This window comes from Ciconia boyciana, chromosome 2 (genome assembly GCF_034638445.1).
Source record: "Ciconia boyciana chromosome 2, ASM3463844v1, whole genome shotgun sequence".
Classification (NCBI taxonomy): domain Eukaryota; kingdom Metazoa; phylum Chordata; class Aves; order Ciconiiformes; family Ciconiidae; genus Ciconia; species Ciconia boyciana.
The window spans coordinates 47525670-47548898 of NC_132935.1; the positions used below are offsets into that span (position 1 = coordinate 47525670).

The 23229-nt window shown below is 39.8% G+C and overlaps 1 protein-coding gene across 4 annotated transcripts in view; it reads left to right on the forward strand.

Moving 5' to 3' along the window:
- NOL4 (nucleolar protein 4) overlaps positions 1 to 23229 on the forward strand; it is a 196619-nt gene that overhangs the window by 17405 nt on the left and 155985 nt on the right. For all 4 annotated transcript variants that reach the window (XM_072851279.1, XM_072851280.1, XM_072851281.1 and 1 more), the window contains exon 2: positions 18013 to 18162. In XM_072851279.1, coding sequence (XP_072707380.1) covers positions 18013 to 18162 — 150 coding nt within the window. The remainder of the gene's footprint in view (positions 1 to 18012; positions 18163 to 23229) is intronic.

Consider the following 23229-nt stretch of genomic DNA (forward strand, 5'->3'; position numbering starts at 1 on the left):
TGAGTGTATAAAATGTTAGTGATTAGTGCGGTTCTAGAGACCGATACTGTTGATTTATAAACCACGAATGGTCTTGTAGGCTGCTGTTTTGAGAACTTCCAGTTTAAACTCTGCAAATGTCCCAGGTGGACCCTGTATAGACTTGGAAACCAGGAAACAGAACAAGTGTGTTTTTTCCTAAATCATAAGATTTTTCAGACCAATTTAATGATTTTTCCATACTTTATTTCATTAATTCAAATATCAGTTAAATGATTATTCTTAAAACAAAGGCTATAAATATGAAAGAAGAGAAAATGAAGGATAAAATTTCCGCAGAATCCTTTCAACATAAGGCCTAGTAAGCTCTTTGAAAAAAAATTTCAGAAGGTGCTCAAAATAACAAAAACAGACTAAAATTTAATTACAGAGATAGGAACACTGAATACATCTTAAATTATATAAAGCTCAGCTTCATAATAAGGGAGTCTAGAAGCTTCGGTTTCTGAAGTTTACAAATCAGATTGTAAAAGCTTAATATGAAAAAAATTGCATGAGTATACTGCACCACAAAGCAAGCTCTGGAGAAAGAGCATTCTAGTAATGGGCTTGCTGAAGACTGTATTTTCCAGGTGCCATCTCACCACAGCCAGGAGGCATTCCTTCTGCTGGTACACAGGAGCACAGGAGGATCAAATGTGAAAGCAACATCAGTGCCATTATTTCTTGGCCCCATGATTCTAACAGGTTGGCTTCTGTGGGACCAAAAATGCAACATAAATTGCTACAATACCTACAGCATCAGTAACTTGCAATAATTAATTCAGAGAATTTATATGGCTTGAATTATACATAGCATCCGTTGAGTTGATCATAATGGTTCCTTCTAAACCATTGTAGTCATCACCAGCATAAAAAGAAGCGTGGCCAGAAGGTCAAGGGAGGTGATTCTGCCCTCTGCTCTGGTGAGACCCCACCTGGAGTACTACGTTCAGCTCTGGGGTCCCCAGTACAAGAAAGAGACGGACCTGTTAGAGCGGGTCCAGAGGAGGGCCACAAAAATGACCAGAGGGCTGGAACACCTCTCCTATGAAGAAAGGCTGAGAGAGTTGGGGTTGTTCAGCCTGGAGAAGAGAAGGCTGCAGGGAGATCTTATTGTGGCCTTTCAGTATATAAAGGGGGCTTATAAGAATGATGGAAAGTGACTTTTTACCAAGGCCTGTAGGGACAGGACAAGGGGCAATGTTTTTAAACTGAAAGAGGGTAGGTTTAGATTGGACATAAGGAAGACATGACGGTCGTGCAACACTGGCACAGGTTGCCCAGAGAAGTTGTGGATGCCCCATCATTGTAAGTGTTCAAGGCCAGGTTGGACGGGGCTTTGAGCAACGTGATCTAGTGAAGGATGTCCCTTCCCAAGGCATGGGGTTGGACTAGATGATCTTTAAAAGTCCTCTCCAACCCAAACCATTCTATGGTTCTATGATTCTGAGATTGTCTCTCTGTAACCCATGATACCCAATATAACTGAGGTCTGGGAAGGATGAATGCAAACAACAGGATGCTGGACGGGATGCTGTCTTCTTAGTAGATTTCTCTGTTTCAGTGAATATGCAGAGCTGGAACAGATACACTGAATGGAGAAGGAATTTCTATAGGCTACAAGTGGAAACACGGGGACAAAAAAACCCAACGAACAAACAAAAAAAGGAGCAGTTGAGCAGAAAATCAAATAGGAGAAAATGAAATGGAGCAACCCTTTTTGCTTCAGCATCCAAAACCTGAGGGAGTTTCAGAAGGATTTTTTTGGGTATCATCAGAAATCATAAAATGTGTTTGTCAAAAAGCCTAAGGAAAAAGTATTCCTGACCCCTGGAGAAGGAGAGTGCAATGATGGCATTGTGTTGTGAAGTACCCTCAGATGGCAGGTTACTGTTAAAAATGACTGAGCAAGATGGGAAATGGGCTGTAGTGGTGAATAGATAGATGGGATAAAACCCCAGATACAGAATGAAACCCCATCCTAAATGCATTGTACCAGCTGGTGACAGCTACCTCAATGGTCTGTTCATTTTTCTTAGGCAATGTTTAGCCAGCTTGCCATGCTAGTAAAGTATTATTGAATGAAATTGAATTTAATTTCACACACACCCATATGTAAAAAACAAACACACATATTACCAGACATGCAGCTGTGCCTGATGTCTCCCCAGAAAGCAAATTCCAGGATATATGCAGAATACCCCCAATGAAAAGTTATGCTACAAATGATTTGATTTGATGGGAAATTACTGTGTCATTTCCTTTTAAAGACTGTAGCACTCAAAATATAGTACTGTAATAGGCTATTTGCACAGAACAGAACAGGGCTTGTCTGCGTGGTCTTTTTAACATCTTCTTGGTGATCCATGCTGATTTGACAGTTGTAGACGTAGGACTTTGAATTTAGAGTTTTCCTAGTGAGGGAGAACTGGCCTTATATGTGGCTTGGGTAGCAGGTGTGATTCATCATAAAGTAATAGCATGTTTCTCTTAGAGCAGACAGGGCTTAAATGATGTAGATAAAGTACATATTCAGTCCACATAGCTGACTCCATCTGTTGGTGCAAGTGCTGCAAAGCCTTTTAGGTTATTTGGAGATAGTGGTTGCTATAAAGTGCAAGCAAATGAGTGGGTGCAATGTATTTACAAAGAGAGAGATGTGATACAAGAATTCCTACTACACTGGCATCCTTGATTTTACTAAATGTTTCACGATACACATGATCTCCTTCTGCAGTGTGTCTTGGGAAATGTAGTCCAGGAAGAATCAAGCCTGATGTAAGGAAAAAGTGACGGTTTGAGAAAAGCAAATTGCAGCTTCCGGTAGGCACAGCAGCGTCTCAGAAGATGCAGTTTCATGTTGAATTGATGCAGAAAGAAACAAAATACTGCATTTGCAAATTCAGTCCTTGTTAATGTTTTGTTCAGCAGAATAAAAATGTTGTCGTTCATGTTGTCAGCAAGATGCAAATAGATGTTGGCTCTCCTTGTAACATAGCTTCGGAGCTTTATACCCTTAGCCATCTCTAACGTGTATGTGAAACTGTGATCTCTGTATCTGTATCAGCTTTGCTGAGGAACTAAAACTGATGATGGTGTGTCCCTAGTCTGTTGCAGGCAGAGCATCATTTTAGAGAGAATAGGACAATCTGGGAGGTTGTTTATTAAAATCAATGAGAGTCTTCAATGGGATTTTTAATTATGTTATTATTCGTGAAGAAAGAATTTGCTGGACCCTTTGCAAGGGAAGCTGGTTTTGGCAGGAGCAGAGCAGGAATTGGGACCTACGCTGAAAACAAGGCAGTGATCTGGCAAAGCCTTAGGGAGGTGATCACCTATTTCTCTCTCACGGCCACTGAGAGGCCCTTGCTAACTCTTTCTCAGCAGATAGGATCTAGTATGGCAGAGAAACTCTATTTCCCAAATGAGTCCTAGAGAGTGTTAGTATCGTGTCTGTCTTCCAAGTGAACATAACTAAGGAACAACAGCACAGCAGTCTGCAAACCTTTTGTAGCAGGCGGTTGGCATGGGCTCAGCTGAAGATTCTGTATTTACCTCTACTAGTCTGTAAAATAGTCTCTCAGAGGCAGTGGTGCAAGCTACCTCAGAAGAGTAATTTAAGACAAGACAGAAGAAAGTACATCATGAGCAACAGAAGACAGTCCCTTTTCTGTCAGGGGATGGGCTAAGTGACCATTTGGTTTTTCTTTCATCTGTAATGTCCCTGATTTTGTATAGTACTATTCATCTCGAGGGATCCCATGGCACATTGCAAGCTAAAATGTGAATTAAAACCGGCTCTGGGTTGGATGGCCGTATCCATCAGTCAAACTGTACACAGTGTGTGTACGTAATGAGAGGAAGAGAAACATTATTGTCATTATTACTGCTGAAGGCATCTGACTGCTGTGTCCCATTATCTTAATACAGCCAGTATACACAGAGGAGCGAGAAAATGGGCAAGTCACTTAATACTGGCGAATTATGGTTTTGCTACAGTTCGAACACACTAGTTTAAACTAAGATATTAGGAGACAGAGCAGCAAATTCTGGTGAACCCGATAAATAATGTAGTCATTTTACTGTGTTTAATACATAATTGAATTCTAATGCTATGTTTCAACTTTTCTTTTTGTTCTGGTAAACAGCTGAGAAATTTAAAACTTTATTAGTTTTATATAAAGGGAGAAAGTGCAACTAAGGATACATACTCAAAGAAAAAAATGTTAATGTAGTGCTTGGTTTGTGTTTTGAGCACAGAATTGTACTAATAATTATGAAGTTTCTTATAGTTTGCATATTAACTGTTGTAGATATGAAAGAATAATCATGAACTTTAATTATACAGAGCAGACTATTTCATCTGCATCTTTCCTTTTCTTTCATCAACCGTGCTTTACGTATACTAATATTAGTATGCAAAGCAATACTGTATGGTAGTAAATTCATGGGCATGCCTAGATTAAGGCAGAGACTTGCAAACATCTGATTAATAGGGAGTCTAACTTGCAAATACTCTGATTTCCTCTCTTCTATCATGCATTAGATGTTGGGTAAATCTGGTTACCTGCTTATTCAAAACATCCAGTTTTGCAGTACTGTTGAGGAAACAGTATATATTTTCCTTCATTATTTGACTGGGTTTTTAAAATTCTGTTAAAGAAAAGAGATGGTGCGTTAGTGATCAGAACTGGGGTGTACCTCTTACCTTCACTAAAAAATTAAGCAGCTGATATTTATAAAAATTAAAAAGCCGAATTTACCCAATAAAACAGCATTTGCAAAGTCAATGTTGTAATTTGTAATTACCACTGTTTTGAACTGTTTGCTGTTTAGGGCATGCTCCAGATTTGATGCAGGGAATGTTCTGAGTAAAATTTGTGTAACTGAGGAGCTAACCCCTTTCTACTAGGAATTCACGGTTCAGACATCTATGTCTGTTTCAGCTTCAAAGCAGCATAATAAAGGAAGATACTTTCATTCACTCTCCTGTTTTATAATCAGTGATACATGTGCATGTTAGATAAGGCTGCAAAACATTTAAAAGACAATTCGTAGAGAGGCATATCTTTTAAGTATAGTATATATCTTTTAAGGCATATCTTTTAAGTATAGTATATATTTCGAAGAAGGTGATCGCTATGGAGTAAAGGTCTGAATGAAGGACGTAACAAGCGTGAACCCACTGAATTTCATCACCAGTGGCAGAACAGACACAGATTTTGATTCCCAGCCCTCAGATGAGTGGTGGTGTCTGAGCATGCCTGAGAGAACATGCACACAGTCCCTGTGGAAATTGCTAACCATAAATCTGTTTAAGCTCTGAAAAAAGTGTCTGGACTGCACGAGGAGCTGAAGATAGACTGAGAGAGGAGCAAGGGGGAGAAAAAGTAAGAAGTAGTGGGGAAAATGCATTTTATCTTACTGCTTCTATAAGAAGAACCAATATCACTCCCACAAACATTTAAGTAGAGTATTCTCTCTCCTTTTGGAAGGGCATTAAGTAAGGCAAGGAAGACTTATGTTCTTGTAGTGCTTATTGAAAGAAAGGTTGATAGAGTTTATTTAGATAAAAACTGAGTCTCCTGGGTCTTCAGAGGAATTCAGGAGGCTGTTTTAGATGGTTGTATTCTCTTAGTGCGTAACCCTACAGGCCAAATAGAGTTTGGTGGGCTTTCATGAAGGTTCATCATGTGTAACATTACCAAGTGTTTTCTATCACACAAACAGCTTCAGTATGATATTTGATACAGAATTATTTTCCTTCCAAAGGAGGTTACCAAAAGGGTTTGTAAAGGCTCCTTTTTTCAGTCACCACCACCATTTTTCTCTTAGATTCATTTTAGATATATATTTCATTTATGTCACTGTAGCAAACATTAATTGGTAAGGTGAAACTGTAGACCAGTGTTGGAAATTTCTCCTAGGCAAAGTCTGGCTAATACTGACTTCAGTGTACAGTAGCAGCATGTTTGTGCTGAGTGGTGATATGAACTCTCCATCTGCAGATGTCAGCCTCCTAACTATTACTCTGGTCAGGACTGAACATATGGTTAAGCAGTGTTTTTCAAAACTTGGTTCTGCTGGCAAGGGTTGGCCTCTTCATGCTGTGGACTTTGTTTATGATTGGGGAAGGGAGGAAGAAGAAAAGGAGAAAAAAATTGGTGTAAATGATCTGACTATCTGCAACAGTGCTTCCTCACAGAAACACAGGTTTTCGCATCTGGCACTTGTTCTGCCTAGGTTACCCAAGAGAGAAGAGTGCTGTTGTAGGAGTGAAAAAAGATTAGAATTAGGGAAATGTAATTTAATTAAAGAAAATGCCTACAAATAAGTTGTTAAAGAGTCATATAAGTCTGCTGAGGTAATTTCATTTTGTAAAATCTGATCTGTGCACACACACAAAACTAATACAAGAAAGCAATGTTCCTTATTTACCAACTAATGTAGTTTGATGGTATTTCTGAGTGCACAAGCCCTCCCTTGGGTCTGAGATTTTTGGAAGGGTAACTTTTGCATCCTTCATAATGAATTTTCCTGAAGAACACGGTTAGATATTTGGTTCATGGCATTTGCTGGCTACACCAAAGACTTACTGCCAATACCTGACATGACATCTGCTGTTTCTGTTTCAGACCTGTTGGAGAGATTCTGTATCCAATGTTTTGCTTCATTTTTCTAGGTACTGTGTTGCTTCATCTGAGAACAGACGCTAATTCTCCCTAAAGTTCCTACTTTGCTTATGTTTGTAGATATCAGGGCTGTAACACCACTACTGCTAAGACTGCCTGCAGGCAGAAGTCAGTGTGCCAAGCACAGACCCATGCATTCAGTTTTGTACTAATCTGACCGCTGAGTCCCCAGTGGCCTGTATCCCTGGTCAGGTAACATTACCGGTGCAATTACAGCGTAATCCCTGCCCATTTGTCCTTGCAGAAGGCTAGAGGGACCTCCCTTAGAGGCTGGTAGTTTATTCTCCAGGAATATTTAGTCTTGGAAGTACCTCTTTGCTCCCTGCAACAAACAGCTTTCTTTCAGCATGGGAAGTATATTGGTAGTGTTGTCAGAGAACCAGGCCACGTGTGGAGCACGGGGTGCCCTGGAGACTCCTGTCCCCTTTGGCACTGGAGCTGGGGACAGTTGTCATTATTCTGTGCTTTGCCTTGCAAGGAAGGTTGCTGAAACACCACCTGGGTTATATCAGCACCAAGGTTTTGTACGGGTGATGCAAAGCCACTAATGTTTTCTCATCTGTCCCTACCATAAGCTGCCTGTACAGCACTAGTGCAGCTTAAAATCTGATCCCCAGTGTCTTTACTGATGTTGCTAATGAGGTTACCAATTAATGGCACCTAATGGTCTGTTGTAGCAGGGGTTTTGGTGATGGAGACAGCTGTCCTCTGGGAACTGTGCAGAGACCGTGAACTCATTTTGTATAAGCAAGTGAACAGCTGTTGCAGAAACATCGATGGGAGAGATTAGGTCACACACTTCATCTCCCTGCCACCCCAGGGCTATTCCTTGCAGCATGCAGCAGGTGGAAGGTGGAAGCCACTTTAAGGGACAAAAGCCCTTGCTAGGGTTGGACCCAGAGATCTAGACACCAAACCACTGTATCCCATTAGCAGTCTTCTGATCCGTCCTGTTCCCCTAACTTTTTGAAGTATTTTACCAATTAACTAGGATGTTGAAGCAATTTATTATTTTTTTAGAAGTTTTGTCACTGAGCTGTGTTGATCTGTGGTGTGGTATCTTCCTGGCACCTGATTGCAGTGTGTAACTCTTGGCACTTGCATATCACGTTATTTATTAAAAAAGCTCCCTCTGCAAACACCCTTGCATCAGAGGCTTATGAGTATTTGGAATATAATTTAAAAAAATACATTTAATTTCACAGGCAGCAGTTTGGGGTAATGAGTTCTCATTATTTAAGCTTCACTTTAGTGTTAGGTTACTTTTGGCGTACAGTAGTTGCATTTCATCAGTCTGAAAAAAGGTGGCATTATAGATCTACATTGCATTCCCCTAGTGCCTGAATACCTGTAAAGTGTAGCACACTTTAAAATATAATTGTGTAATTGTTCATTTTTGGAACATGACAGGAATGTTAAGAGTTAACATTTAGTTAGTAGCTTGCCCGTTTCTTTTTGCTGAACTGATGACAATACCAGATATTATAATTTAGAAAGAAACCCAAAACATACCAAACAGGTCCACTCTAGCATTCACACCCATTCATTTTAAAATCCCCTACAGTCAAAAATATTTGAGGAGAATTAGTTGCTCTATCCTGGTAACCTTATTTGAGAAAAGCAAATCTTTTCATGCTCACCAAAGTACTATATCGATACAAAGAAATGTCTATTTTGAGATTAAAGTAAAACTAAGTTTTGCATGTATTGTCATTGCTAGTAACTTTTAGAAACAAAGTTTCATGGAAATTAATGTATAGTGTGCTGAGCTGTCAGAGTGGGGAGCTGAAGTCCCTTCCCTTCAAAATACTCACCAGGAGTAGCTGACCCTTCCAGATTACCTGTGAGACTGAAAAGGCAGTTCCCCTGCTAAGCGTTTAGCTTGGCATTGCAATCTTCTCTGGAAGAGTCTTGGAGTAACTGTTTACAGCTTGGCAGATATAATTATCAGATAAAATGTATGAAGAGTAGAAAGACATGAAAAAGTGTTTAAAGGGAATGTAATTTCAGTATGTGTGCACTTAGTGGTCACTTGTGCTTCACTGAGTTGTTATCCTTCTATTTTTTGGCTTAGCCTTATGGTGTATTTACAATTTTTTGAACAACTGAAGAAATCTGTACACAGAAAGATTATCACCAGCCTCAGAATTGCTTCTTTGAACTTTTTTTGGTGTCTCTTAGTTAGGGGGAATCTTATTTTATAGCTATCCTAATACTTACCTCTATGTTCAGTTTTACTTTCGGTAAAAGAATAACGTTACTTTAATGGGATGAATTTTCACACACTTTCATCCTGTTTCATGGTAGAACTGAAGTCTTGGCAGTTTTTTAAGCTTAAAAACTGCAATTTCTTAGAATTCACACAATTACAGAAAATTCTGGTAGAAGTTCCTCATACCTAGACGAATCCTCTAATGCATCATGGAAAAGGAATAAACGCATTACAACTTTGATCATGAATGTGAGCTCAAACAAAAACTTCAGTTAAATTTGGCTATGTTACACTCCTCCTCTGTTCAGTTATCCTTAATGTCCTACCTAGGTTTATTGGCTGTCGGCTGCTTACCAAACAGTGAGTTTGAAGTGGGCAGTTGAAGTGTGCTGGATATTTCCAGAACTGTAGTGAATATTTTCAAAAAAACAGACTTCGAAGTCAAAACTTAATTATTTCCAATAGAAAACTAACCCACTAGAAAAGAGACAGCATCCTTCAGGGAACAGGAAATAATACAGTCTGGTTATAAAAAAAAAAGAAATAATTATAGTGCTTTATCATTTAAAATATAGACTTCTGAACAAACTATTCAGAAATGGCCTATGATCAGAAATTATTTTCTAGATGATTTTTTAAAATGAGGAATTCATTGGTAAATTATAGTTAAGTTCAAATTAATCACAAAATTTTGCAATTTGCTGAATTAATTTGGTTTTTTTTGTGTTAGAAATTAACCAAAATTGTTAACTTTTGAAGTGCAAACTGCCGTCTCCCCGCAGGTTTTATATGTGCTCTTCCTCCCTCTCTGTCCAACTCTAGCTTTGGTTTAATTGGAATTGTCCCATACTTTTCACTAAATATGATGCATTTAATGCCTGGGTTAATTGTTCCTATATTAAATATACCAACTCAACATACTTTTGTAGACAGAATACAACATTAATTTGCTTTATCTGACAAAAACAAAGAAAAGCAAAAAGGCCAGCTGCAATAATACTGTGTGTCTAATGATGGAAGCATCATCTGTCGTTTTAACAGGCTAAGTAGGCAAGAATTTGCTGGAGACGGAGGCAGGTAGAGGGAGTAATGTGGCAAATACGGTTTTCATGTCAGAATAGGTGTTTGTTCAGCTTCTTTCTGCTCTCCCCAGTCACACCAGGGCCATGTGCGTCCCTGAGCTAGATATTTAAGTATCTTCCTCATCGGTTTAGGTAGTGTTCACCACAATGTGCACATGTGAAAAATCCCATCTTATTCATTGTCTTACTAAGGAAGCTATGTCTGCATTTTTCTACTGGCATTTTAGCTTGGAAAAGGAATGTGCCTTTGAAACAAAGCTCCTAACCATGTTCACTGTGCTTGTTTCACACTGCAGTGTTTTTTTTCAGTGCAGGGACTGGATTCCTCTCAGTAAAAGAAAACTGGCATTTGTTCCAGTTCTATTGGGTTGCAACCAGAAGTGGGTGTCCAGTGCAGGGGGCCAGGTTAGAACTAGCCTGAAATACATACGATGTGGAATCAGCTCCTTGGTATCGACTGCTTTGCTCTACAGATCAACTGCTTTGCTCTACAGATCTGCTGCTCCTGTGCTGCCCCACTTGCTGACATAGATACAGCTCATGGTGTTTGGTTAGCCTGCAGCAACAGACTTCACAAATAGTAAAATGTGGCCTGTCTTGTGACCCATTTTTGTTCAGAATGGTTGTGTAAATGTTTAAACACCTAAGGAAAAAAAAATCAGGTGTTAGTGCACTGAGGGAAAACAGTATTCAGATCTCAGTTAAGAAATAATTCTTTAACTATGAAGAATAAACTGCAGCCTGGGCTCTGCCTGTCCTGTACTTCTCACTAGGGTCTTCTCTTGCCATTCCTTCAGGGCTCTGAGTGCATTTGATCTTGAGGTGACTTTTTGAAATTGCCTCTTGCCTCCCATATCTATGCTTATTTTCAGTAGGAGACACAAGAGTCCATAGACACGTTCCACATTTAATTTCTAAGTTCTTCTCCTGCACTAATACTGATGATGATAGGTCTGCCTATCCATCCACACTTCTGAAGAAAGATCAAAAAGAAAAGTTTCTGCCCTTCTCCAATATAGAAAGAGCTTTAAATATTTATCTCAGAGACCACTGGCCAGGATATTATCCTGTTCATGTCAAAGGGGTCTCTGAAGGTACCTTGTCTATCATGAAACAATTTCCAGGTCCATTTTACTACACTTCAAGGAAAGAAAGGTGACAGACCTTCCTTTTGCAGTTTCGCAAGTTGGGTTTCACAACCCATTATCTCTAATTGCCGGAGCTTAATTTAATAGAGCTAGTGGTTCACACCAGATGATGGCCTCACGTGGAATGACTCAGTAGGATAGTCCTTTAGGTGGGATCTTTTAGACTTATAGGGCAGTCAGCATTCACCCCTTATTGTTTGTGGACAGATATTTTGCTTTGGTGCTTTCCCATCATCTGAACTGGTCCAAGAGATAAAGGAGAAAGGGACTTCTGCTCAGTATTGATTTGGTCTCTCTTATCTTTACTGGGTCTCTTGAACTCCCTCATCAGGACAGTCAGAGGACTTTTTCTTACCTACAGCTTTCATAAAATCCTCAAACTTTGTGTCTGTTTTTTTAATTTTAGTCTCTCATCTCAAATGGCATATTAATTTGCCATTTTACTTTATTATCTTTATTTTCATGATCTATTTCCCCAATTAGTTTGATTCATTGCTGCCATATCCCAGCTTAGTGGTTTAGTCTTTGTAGGGTTTATTGCTCTAAAGGTTCCAGAGAGAGGACTTGACAGCTGGAAGTGGTTCTGGTGTGTATCTGCCTTAATTTAACTCTGTTTTTTCCTGTCTCCATCTGCTGGTAAAAGATGAGATTTGCTGTTCAAACAGATCATATAATAAGTAACAGAAACTATAAATTTCAAATAATAAATAACCCTTTCACTGTTATAGACACTTTCCATTAGGAACTGGATAGAAATGCTCAATTTATTTATTTTTAGGCCTCTTAATAATAGCTATCAAATACTAGTAACTTTTGATCTGTTGTGGATTTTTACTGCACTGACACAAATGAGCTAGATATTCAAATGGATGTACTAATAACCTGGAAATTCAAATCAGTGTGCTGATGAAACTAGATTTGTTCATTTCTGTGGGAGTAAGATACATTCTAAAATGGCCATCTCTCTTTTAAAATATTTATATTTTTACAGTTACTGAGCAAGCAGATAAAGGAAATAATGTATAACAGGATTTTCAATCTGATAATTTATTTTATCTTATTTCTGCAGACAGGTATATAAGGCTCATGTTACACATAAACTACCACTGGTTCCTCCTAACAGTTACAATACAAAAGGAGTAAAACACCTACATACAATCATGTCAGGAGCTCATTACACGGAAGCTAACAAGGCGGGGTTTATGTGCAAAACTTTTTGTAAGGATATAGTTAATTCAGAGCACAATTTTTCAGTCAGCAAAAGACTTTGCTTGCCATCCAGTGGAAATGCATCTTCAAGACTGCAAAAAGTGATACTAGTCAGCAGAGGTGTGGTGACAAGAATGTGCTTTAACTCTGCTGTTGTCTGAACTGGTGTAGATCAGAAAAATGGTACACATCGTATTTCTGCATTCAAAGCAGTCTTACATTTGTATGTGATTTATGTTATGTAATTAAATATTTAGGTTGATTGTTATTTCCATCTACTACTAATGTTTTGTAGATGCTTCTGGCTTTGACGCTTTTACAACAGAGGTTTTTATAGACCTGAACATTTTCTATAAAACCACCAACCAAGCCTTTACTTCTATTTTCTATTTCAGTCTGTCATGTGTTTATGGGAATATTTTTCAAACACTGTAAAGATGCTGATAGTTACATTCATTCACGAATCAAGAGGGTGTTTTATGAGACCTGTTTCCCCCAAGAAATTTAAACATGAGATGGTGGAGTTGTAAGGACTTTTGTTTCAGTGCCTTTAATGTTAAAGGCTTGTATTAAATTTTTTTCTCCTCTGCAAAGTAACTATAAAAATGACAGCCTTTCATTTAATAGATCTTTTTTCTGTCTTGACTATCTGTTTGCTTCACTGGCAACCTTTTTTCCCTTCTTTGCTCCCACTAGCCCTGTAGGTTCCACCTCAATAAAAGAGATTGACTCTCTCCTCAAGCATCCTTGTTCAAAGGGATCCTTAGCACTTTCTGAGAGATGCACAACTCTCTCTAAATGTCACTTCTGTCCAGAAATTTATTCTTTGTGCAGGTATCTAAAAGCAAACAAACAACTTTAATCTCAGAGTGCAAATGGAATTTGTAGGGCTGAAAATGAAAAGAAACATCTATTTATTTGTATCCTAAGAACATAGGAAGATCACTGAATAAACATAAAAACAAGAATAAACAGGAAACCCTGCAATGCAAAGAGTAAAATTAAGTAGCTTCTCACTCGTAGAGATTGAAACCATTCCAGCAGCTATAAGGATGAATTGTATTTTGGCAGTGCCTGTCATGCTGTTGGCCAGAGAGGAATCTGAGACAACTGGTTTAGAGTAGGGGCATACCTCTGTGATGGCTGGAAGAAGTGGGATGAAACTCAGCCCAAAAGACTTAAGAGTCTAAGTCTAATTCTTGAAGAGAAACATTCAGTGAGGCTTCCATTCCTAAGTCATTTTAGAAAGTGGGGCTTGGACTCTTGCCATGACAAATGAAAGTCCTAAAAATACCTCAGTGATTTATAAATATCCTCCTTGCTATTCCAGAGTTTTTAGTACCCAAGTCACTTTGAAAGTGGCATTTAAGCTTCTCAGTCATAGAGTTATCAATAAGGAACTCAGTATCCCTTGGTCTCAAAATCCTCCTGTGACAGAGACGCCACAGCCTCCCCAGGCAAACTATTACCGTACTTGACTATCCACATCAATAGTAAGTTTTTCCTGATGTCTAATGTAAATCTCCCGTGCTGTGGTTTAAGCCGATTATTTGTCCTGTCCCTTGTGGATATTTCATAGCCTTTCAGACATCAGAATAGCATTATCACATATTCCCTCATTTGTCTCTTTTTAGCCTTAGCTGAGGCTAAAAAAATGTCCCCTTAGGCACCGTGAAAATTTTTCATAGAATCTTAGAATGGTTTGGGTTGGAAGGGACCTTAAAGATCGTCTAGTTCCAACCCCCCTGCCATGGTCAGGGACACCTTCCACTAGACCAGGTTGCTCAAAGCCCTGTCCAGCCTGGCCTTGAACACTTCCAGGGATGGGGCATCCACAGCTTCTCTGGGCAACCTGTTCCAGTGCCTCACCACCCTCATCGTGAAGAATTTCTTCCTTATATCTAATCTAAATCTACCCTCTTTCAGTTTAAAGCCATTACCCCTTGTCCTATTACTTCATGCCCTTGTAAAAAGTCCCTCTCCAGCTTTCTTGTAGGCCCCCTTCAGGTACTGGGAGGCTGCTAGAAGGTCTCCTTGGAGCCTTCTCTTCTCCAGGCTGAACAACCCCAACTCTCTCAGCTTGTCTTCATAGGAGAGGTGCTCCTGCCCTCTGATCATCTTTGTGGCCCTCCTCTGGACTTGCTCCAACAGGTCCATGTCCTTCTTATGTTAGGGGCCCCAGAGCTGGGCTCAGTACTGAAGGTGGGGTCTCACTAGAGCGGAGTAGAGGGGCAGAATCACCTCCCTCGACCTGCTGGTCACGCTTCTTTTGATGCAGCCCAGGATACGGTTGGCTTTCTGGGCTGAAAGCGCACATTGTTGGGTCATGTTGAGCTTCTCATCAACCAACACCCCAAGTCCTTCTCCTCAGGGCTGCTCTCAATCCATTCTGCACCCAGCCTGTATTTGTGCTTGGGATTGCCCCAACCCATGTGCAGGAGCACACCTACCTAAAGCCAGCTTATAAAGTAGAGCTGCTTTGTTAATGCCTGTATCAAATAGCAGTTTCAGGATAAAAGTGCCGTGTAATGACATATAGCAGGAAAGCCTGATACAACCGTGTCCACTTCAGAGACTTTATGATTTAAATGGAGATTTGGGGTTGTATCACTTGCTCAGCTTTTTACGTGCTGGGATGTCAGTATTGGGATATCAAAAGTCTCAGTAAGTAGCTACCTTATTCTCATTCAAGTTACTCATCTGGTGTATTGCTTCTGCAGCTAAGGCTTACATCTCTCTGCACAGCACTGCATATTGCCGGATGGACTGAACAGCTTACAGCAACTCAGCAACTTCTGCAGCACTGCAGGCTTTCTGAAACAAGGTCTACCTTACTGCCTTACACAACACCAAGCAGAACGAAGCCCGACCTTGTCATGTCCAGGCCCACAGACAAAGTTATGATGAAGTTACAAGTATAGATGTTAAGGAATAGTACTGTCTTCCCCTGGAGCAGTTTCCACTCAGTGTAAACCACTTTTTTCCTACCCTTTTTGACTGACAAGATTTGGAAAGTTTGTATTCATTTTCTGGCACTTCAATTAGGAGGCATGACAGAGAGCTTGTGCAGATTTTACTTCCTTGTATTTTTAGAAGTAGTAGCAATACTTACTTACTGTTTTATTCAGCTGGATGGAGAAATGCAACTTCAAGAGCACACCCACATCATGCCTACCTACCTTTGGGTATCAGTGTCCCGGGAGGGGGGTAGGAGGACCATCAAAAAAGAGCACGGCACACTATGGCCACCAAAAGCAGCAAAATGAGTTTTGTTTTTGAATTTCTTCTTTGAATGTATTCCTAATGTTTGCATGTGGCAGGTCTGCTGAGGTGGCATCTCAGGTTTCAAATTAATATTGTTGTAATGCATTTCTCTTTAATTAAAAAAGAGAGCTCCCCCGTAGGAAATTTCCTAAAACAAAACTCATTAGTAATAAACAGATTAAATCTTTATCAGTTAATCAACACTATAAACTTCTGAGTGTTCAGAGAGCGGCGTGAGATAACACTGTCGTCATAATAAGAGTGTTTGAAATCATTGCGGATCCCACCGGGCTGTTTGGGTGGTGAGAAAATAATGATTGAAGATGGGCCCCCCTACAGAGCTCACGTGTGAATTCCCCTAAAGATTAAACCTGCAAAGATCTGGATTTTATGTTGGCCTCATCTCTAAAGCATTTTTTCTTTTAATAGTGGGCAAGAGTGATGAGCAATACCAAGCAAACTCTTAATGATCCTGAACCAGAACCTGTCACGATGCCACAAAATTTTTGAGCTGGTGGTTAGTGAAATTTTAGGGACTATTCATGGGATGGGAGCCTTGCCGCCTTCTCAGAGCAACTGTTTCCAGCTTATCTCTCTGAGGCTTTAACCTGTGCTGGAGACCGCACTGCAAATTTCTCATCTTCCTCCACCCCGAATCCTCAACACAGTCACTTCCGTCAGGACTATGGCAATCCTCTCGTCACACCTGTGAGGGAGTTCTGCTCTGGTCCAGCTGTCTCCTGGGGATAAAGAGTGCAACCTGCTGTGCAGATGGAAAGGACAATGTAGCTTTGGGCAGGGACCTCTGTGATGAAGGTTGGGGAGAGGCAGGGGCATAGTGGAGCAGGACAGGACAAAACTTGTATGGCTGGTGGCATATCAACACCTCCTAACTCGATAACATTTGGAGTCATGCACATTTAGGAAGTTATGCTATAGAGGCACTGACATTTTCTCCGTCACTACTGGGAATGTATCAGAGCTCCTCTGTGTCACCCTGGGGGCTTCTTTGGAGCCATTGGGATTATTTGGGTTCTTTCCATGGACCCTATGAAAAATAAAAGTAAGTGGGCTGGAATAAAAATAGGGGCAGTGAGAAAAATAAATCATGTTTGTTCACATCCAGCAAACTTACTGGAATGGGTTAGCAAGAAGTCATCAGCAGGGGGGCAGTGACTGGGAGTCATACATAACTATTGCCTTTTCATTTCTCATCTTTGATCTTTATTTGATCACTGAAGCAATAATTGCACGTGTTTTGTCACAAAAGGGTCAGTGTAAATCAGTTTTGTTGCAGCATAAATTACAGCAGCAGTAATGGTATTATCAAACATGTTAAGTTTTGAATGCATTTATTGCTTAAAATACTCTTTGAAGGTTAGGTGACACTGTTGCCTTCAGAGGTCTAAATTCAAATGCTGTGTTGGAGTAAAAGTGAATTGGCCATTCTCTTTTTATTCTTCATATACTTATGTTGTATTACAAAACAGCCTGCTTGATAGATGCCTGCTCTGGAAAAAAGAGTCCCAGTTCCTGCCCCTTCATTAGGACTGAATCCATAGACAGCTGTAAAACAAAAAAACCCCTCATATAGATGGTCCTATTTAAAAGGCGGGAATGGAGCTGCACTGATTAATTTCAGAGACACTGGGGACTGTTTCTCTTTTAGAAGTCTTTAGCTACCATGGCACTATTGCTTTTGAAAATCAGATGGTAGGTGTCCTCACTTTTCTGTCACTTGTTCCCATCGGACATCTGTGTACAAAAATCACCGATTTTAAAAATATCCCTTTCTTTTCCTCATCTTGTCATATGTCTTCATGTAGTATATTTTCAAGCAGGTTTTGCAGGGGTAAATTGTTTGTAACAACTTCCTTTGTATTCATAATTACAGTCAGCTCTGTCACCTGTGAATTAAAACCTTTTATTAAACACCTTTATGAAATGCTAGGTACAGATTTACTGGGAGGGGAATGAGAGGATAAAAGAGCTGTTGCATTCTTATTAACAGCTGCATAATGCATTTCTGTGCCACATGCTTGGGACTGCCTCTGCTTTTGAATCTTGTTTGTGCATTTGGAGAAAGAAGCACAGATACTTTTTGTTTCGTTTTTTAAATACTGGAGTGAAAGATCACTTTCTATCAAGAGACCAAATGCCCTGGCTTGACAAAATGGACTGCTTGCAAGTGTCCATATGATCCATCTGATCCTACTGCTTTCCTACAATACTGTTTCTGTCATTCACAGGGTGGGTAACCTTCAGATCTCAATGGAAGGGTCTTTAACTCCCTGCTAAAAAAGGAGAACGCGTCCCATGATTATCATCATTCATCTATTTATCCCATCCTCCTTACTTTTTCTTTTCTCTCTTTTTCTTTTCAGGATGGAGTAGGTGTAGATGAGAAGCTGTCTTTACGGCGGGTAGCCGTGGTAGAAGATTTCTTTGACATTATCTATTCCATGCATGTTGAAACTGGGCCTAATGGAGAACAAATCAGAAAACATGCTGGACAAAAGAGAACGTATAAAGCAGTAAGTAAAAAAACCAACCAATGAAAAGTGAATGTCAGTCTCTAAAAGCGTGAATTATTTGGGCTTAGTCACATGGCACGCAATTTGTGTTTTTTCCAGCTGGATTAGTACTGCAACCCTCACCCTCAAATGTATTTCAGAGATCTTTCAGTAATGCATGAAAGCATACAGTTTAGAAATCACATTTTCTGTGTGATAAGGATCAGATTCATTGACTTCAGTAGAGATTCTCTCATTGGTACAAGCATAGAATTTATTCTTTCTATAATGGTTTGACAGTTTCTCTAATAACTCTGTATTAATTAATTGTTATTAAATGGATGAAGTCTTAAAGAAGACTTAGAAGGTCACAGACTTAGACTTAGAAAGCCACAACTTTGCTAAATGAGGCGCTGTACTTCAGCATATGAATGAACTTGCCTTATAATTTATTGCTGCAGACTAAGTATACTTAATGGTTTAATGGTATGAAAACTTGTAAATATCCTAAATTCAAAAGGCCGGAAAGCTACGAGGTACTATGAGGGAAGTACTGAGAGAGGGCAGACCTCACGCCTGCATAAACCAGCTGAGTAGAGAGAAATTATTATTTCTAAGATTTTTAATTGCATGTTGTTCTTGACTTAGCCAGTTCAGCCACTGCCTTGAAATAGCTATAAATAGCTTTTGTGGTTAGTGGCACAAATATAACACTTTATTTTCTTACGGAGAACTAATGAAACATCTACTACACTTTCCCAAGGTGCTTAAAATGTAGGTGCTTGCCTGGATTTGGATGGCCAAACTTCCATGCGCAGGGCTGTGATAGTTCCAGGCATGCTCAGCAGTTGATCCTGATCCACCTGCCCAGCTGTTTCCAGCTGCTGAAGCACTGGGGGCTCCCCAAGGGGTGGCAGGGCAGGGGCTCCCAGCCAGGGCCCGTCCTACTGCCCTAGCAAGGGCACAGGGCATCCGGGGCACCTCTCCCCATGGCCCCAGCGGGACGGGGCCAGTAAGGGGCTGCGCACAGGGCTCTGAGGTGACCTGTCACCCTGAACACAGTGTTCTTCACCTTAAAAACAAACAACCTGCAGTCGTGTCAGCCATTTTTTGTCAGAGGTCACCAAAATGTGTGGGAACTCCAGGTTTCTGATACCCACATCATCAATTTTAGTTGTAAGAAATAGCTATTTTTCCATTACTGTTTTTTTCAGGTATATAACAATCTTTACTATGTATCCATGAATCCCTTCACAGATATTTTATTTATAGGCTATTTCAGACAGTTCGTTGTGGGATAAGCTCTTGGCAAGATTTCTTATAATTTGTTCCTGGTGGTATTGACCTTAAGATAGAGATATGAAGGAAGACACCAGTCATCTGGGTGTGCTTTGTAAGTCTTGGAGTGATATTTCAGGGTGAACAAACATAAACTGTCTAAATTAATTCTAATCTGTCACCTCGGCCATTTTGATACTTGGTCTTCTCTTTTAGAAAGTATGAGAAAAGTAATATTTTCATTGACCTTTCTCTTTCTATTTTGTTTTACTTGAGTAAGCTGTTCAAAGTTATAGGTCACAAACTTTGTAGAATAATGTACAAGTATCAGGAATGCTGCCAACTATAAATACAATACTTCAAGTCATCATCCTACAAATACATGCCAAGTATAATATTTACTACTGTAAGAATCCTGTGATTCCAGTTCAGATAATAAATTTGTTTGTTTTGAGCAGCATGAAAGACAACTAGTGTCTCTTCTGTGAGAGGAACTATTTGGGCAGATTCAATAGCCTACACAGTAGTTTCATTTGATGTTAAATTTTACTGTAATTGAGACCTGAGCTTATTATGTCGTTATGAGCAGAGGATAAAGATGCCCAAATGTAAGTTTGTGTCATTACGAGAGTCTGCATTATTTGTGCATTCATTTCATTTATTAAGGGCATTGAGTCATATTTGCCAAGGACAGGATTCACATATGTAGTTTTTAAAGATTTCCATAAATTGAAAGGAAACAAACTAATATCAGAACCAACTAATATCAGCTCTTGCTTTCTATCCCAACATGAGAATTAGGTTAAATAAACAGGCCTCAGACTCTACCAGACTAACTGGGGAAATGCATGCTCCTTTACTGGACCTGTCCATGAAAGTGCTTTCACTAAAAATGATGAGCTGTAGTGTTGGTCTGTTCGAGCAAGCCACGCAATATCTCCTCCTGTGGTGCTGCAGGACGAAAGAGGTAGTGTGTTGGGTAACTGTCTCACAAAACATTATACCCTAAGAGCTTTATAAATCAAACTGAAGTACTTTGGCGGGGTTTAATTTTATTAAGTGAATTGGGAACAAGATTAATTTAGTCTAGTTTCTTTATTCACATGTCAGAAGTGAATCATCCTTGAGATCTGTGAATGTATTTATCATGCATAAGTATTCACCAAATAGTTTGAGTGAACAATTTTTACAGGAAGGATGGTTCACAAACCATGCTACAACTGCTATTTGTTATTCATAATTCCTGGCATGTGATGATCACATTGCTTCTGCTCTCTGACTGGATAACTGAAACATTTTAACAGAAAAATGATGTGGAGAAATCCACACATTTTTGGTACAAAATTACTGAACTTCTGAAGTTCATAAATATTGGCATGGATATTCAGTACCTGAGTATTTCTAAAAAATTAATGGCACAGCCCTAAGAATTGCAACATATTGATTTCAAGTAATTAATTTGCTTATGTATGTGTGGGTCTCTGTTTTCAATAGTGAACCTGCTCCACTCAAAATTTTGAATAGCACTCAAGCGTGATTAGAAGGGTAATGAAATTGTCAAAGGTGACTTAATTAGCTACTGTTTGCATTTATATGCAGTAAAAAACTTGGTATAGCTAGGGTCTTTTTAATTTTTGATAGAGTCACCCCAGATGCTGGAGTGCTAAAATACATCAGTTTGTCTCTCTGAAAGCGTGTTCAGAACAGCTTACAAACTCAATTAGTGAATCTGTAATCTGCACTGACTTCTTTATGTTAACTGTGTGGAAACGAATGGCATTTTTACAGCTGGTTTCTGTGGGACTTCCTACAGCGGTGCTGCACAGGAAGATAAATAGCATGTGGCGCTTGGTACCTCTAAAAGAGCAGCGTATTGGAAGGGAGCCTTTATATTTTAATTGGGGCAGCAATGTACCAAATTCAAACTTTATGATTTCTTGGCACAAACCCTATAGATTAATTAGGAAAGCATCTGTGCTTCAATATTTAAGTTTAAAATAAGGTCCCATTTTCTTCTTCTCTGCACACTAACAAATGAGAAGGGAATTGTACAAAGTGTATGTAGATAATGTAGGTGGGTAACCTTGAAGATACGCAAAAAAGAGTGAGCTTCCCATTTAACTGGCAGGTTTTGTGCTCATTTCAAGGCCCTGACTTGTATACAATATAAGACTGATGAGCTGTGTTCCTTGCCAGCATAACTGTAGGTAGATCTAAACCAGCAAAAAAAAGACCTGGTTTATATATGTAAAATGAAACCAAGAACTTTAAATCATATCCAGAGTTCACCAGACTGAAGGGATACTTAATACAATGTTTATAATCTTAGCTAGTTCCCTGGTTCCCAGGGAAGTTTACAAACAGGGAAGACGTCGAGGGCCTTGATCTGGGAGAGAATTCCCTCACAAAGGCAGGATATGTGACACAAGGCCTGGCCGAGTCGGTTGCTCAGCAGGGGCACAGGTGACTAGGACGGTGTGGAAGGTGAAAAGAGCATGTTCCTTGGTGCCAAGGAAAGCAGCGGTGCCTAAACAGGTCCCTGCTTGTCCTGCATTCCCCCCAGGTCCTCTGCCAGGCTCCATAGGAGGTGGGATGAAACGGGCTGATGCAAGGAATTGGTTAAGCGGTCGGGAGAAAGTACCGAGGATCCTTGTAGGGCTGATTCCGCTAGCACTCGCTGCTACAGCTCAGTGTCCTAGAGGAACTATGTTGCTTTGGGATAGTACTTTTCACTCTCTGTCCTAAGGGACTTATTTTTGTATAAGCATCCCACCCTGAAAGGAGAACTGCAGTGTCAAAGTGGAGATGGGGATGCAGAGGAGAGAAGTGTTCAGGAGAAGAATTCATCTGGTGTATTGGGAAAGGTGTTCAACAAGTGCATAGCTGGCTTTCTGTGCCTTTGCAGAGCTGCATTTCTTGATCTAGACTGTTCAGCTGTGTCTAAAATTTAAATTCAAGTGCTGAGGTGTATATCAGAGGTGGGAGTAACTGGGAAAAGTTGTGGCTCCAGTAGCAGCATAATGCAACGGGCTAAAGCTGTTAGGACAACTCTTTGTGATTCAGTGCAAACCAGGAAAAAAAATAGCCTTATTACATTTTTCAAGAAACTCAGGTGGCTTCCTCTCAGGCCCAGCTATGGGTACAGGTAGGCCAGATTTAGTGATCAAGCCCTATATTTCTGAGTAGATTTTATTTTCCTTTAATATTCTTAAAAAAGATGTTAGATTTTCATTAATTTAAACAATAAGCTATGAAGAGTAAGTGCTTCACCTTTGTTTGTTACATCTGGACAAAGCTGCCCATAACTAAGTGAATCATCTGTCTGAGAACTGTTTATGTAAGTCTTGTGGCCACCTTAAACACCTTAAATTCTATATGCATCTTCTACTTGAATATTTTTACCTGTGAAGGTTGATCTAATATCTGCCTGTTGAGCCTGCGTAGCTGCCGTGCAAAGCCTTGGAACGTTACAGCAGTGAACTTGAATTGTGAGTGAGGGTTGCGATGTCTGAGCAGGAGAAATGGGTCAGTTAATAAAATTCCCAACTCATGAATGAAAGAAGAACACTGGGCTGATGAGCTGGAAGAGAAGCAGGCTTCTGAAACATGGGGGAGATATTGATGTGTCAAGGGAAAATAGCTTGAGGCAAGACTCTGATCAGATAGGTAGTACATAAATATATAACATCTGAGTGTCCTGGTTTCAGCTGGGATAGAGTTAATTTTCTTCCTAGTAGCTGGTATGGTGCCGTGTTTTGGATTTAGTATGAGAATAATGTGATAACACACTGACGTTTTAGGTGTTGCTAA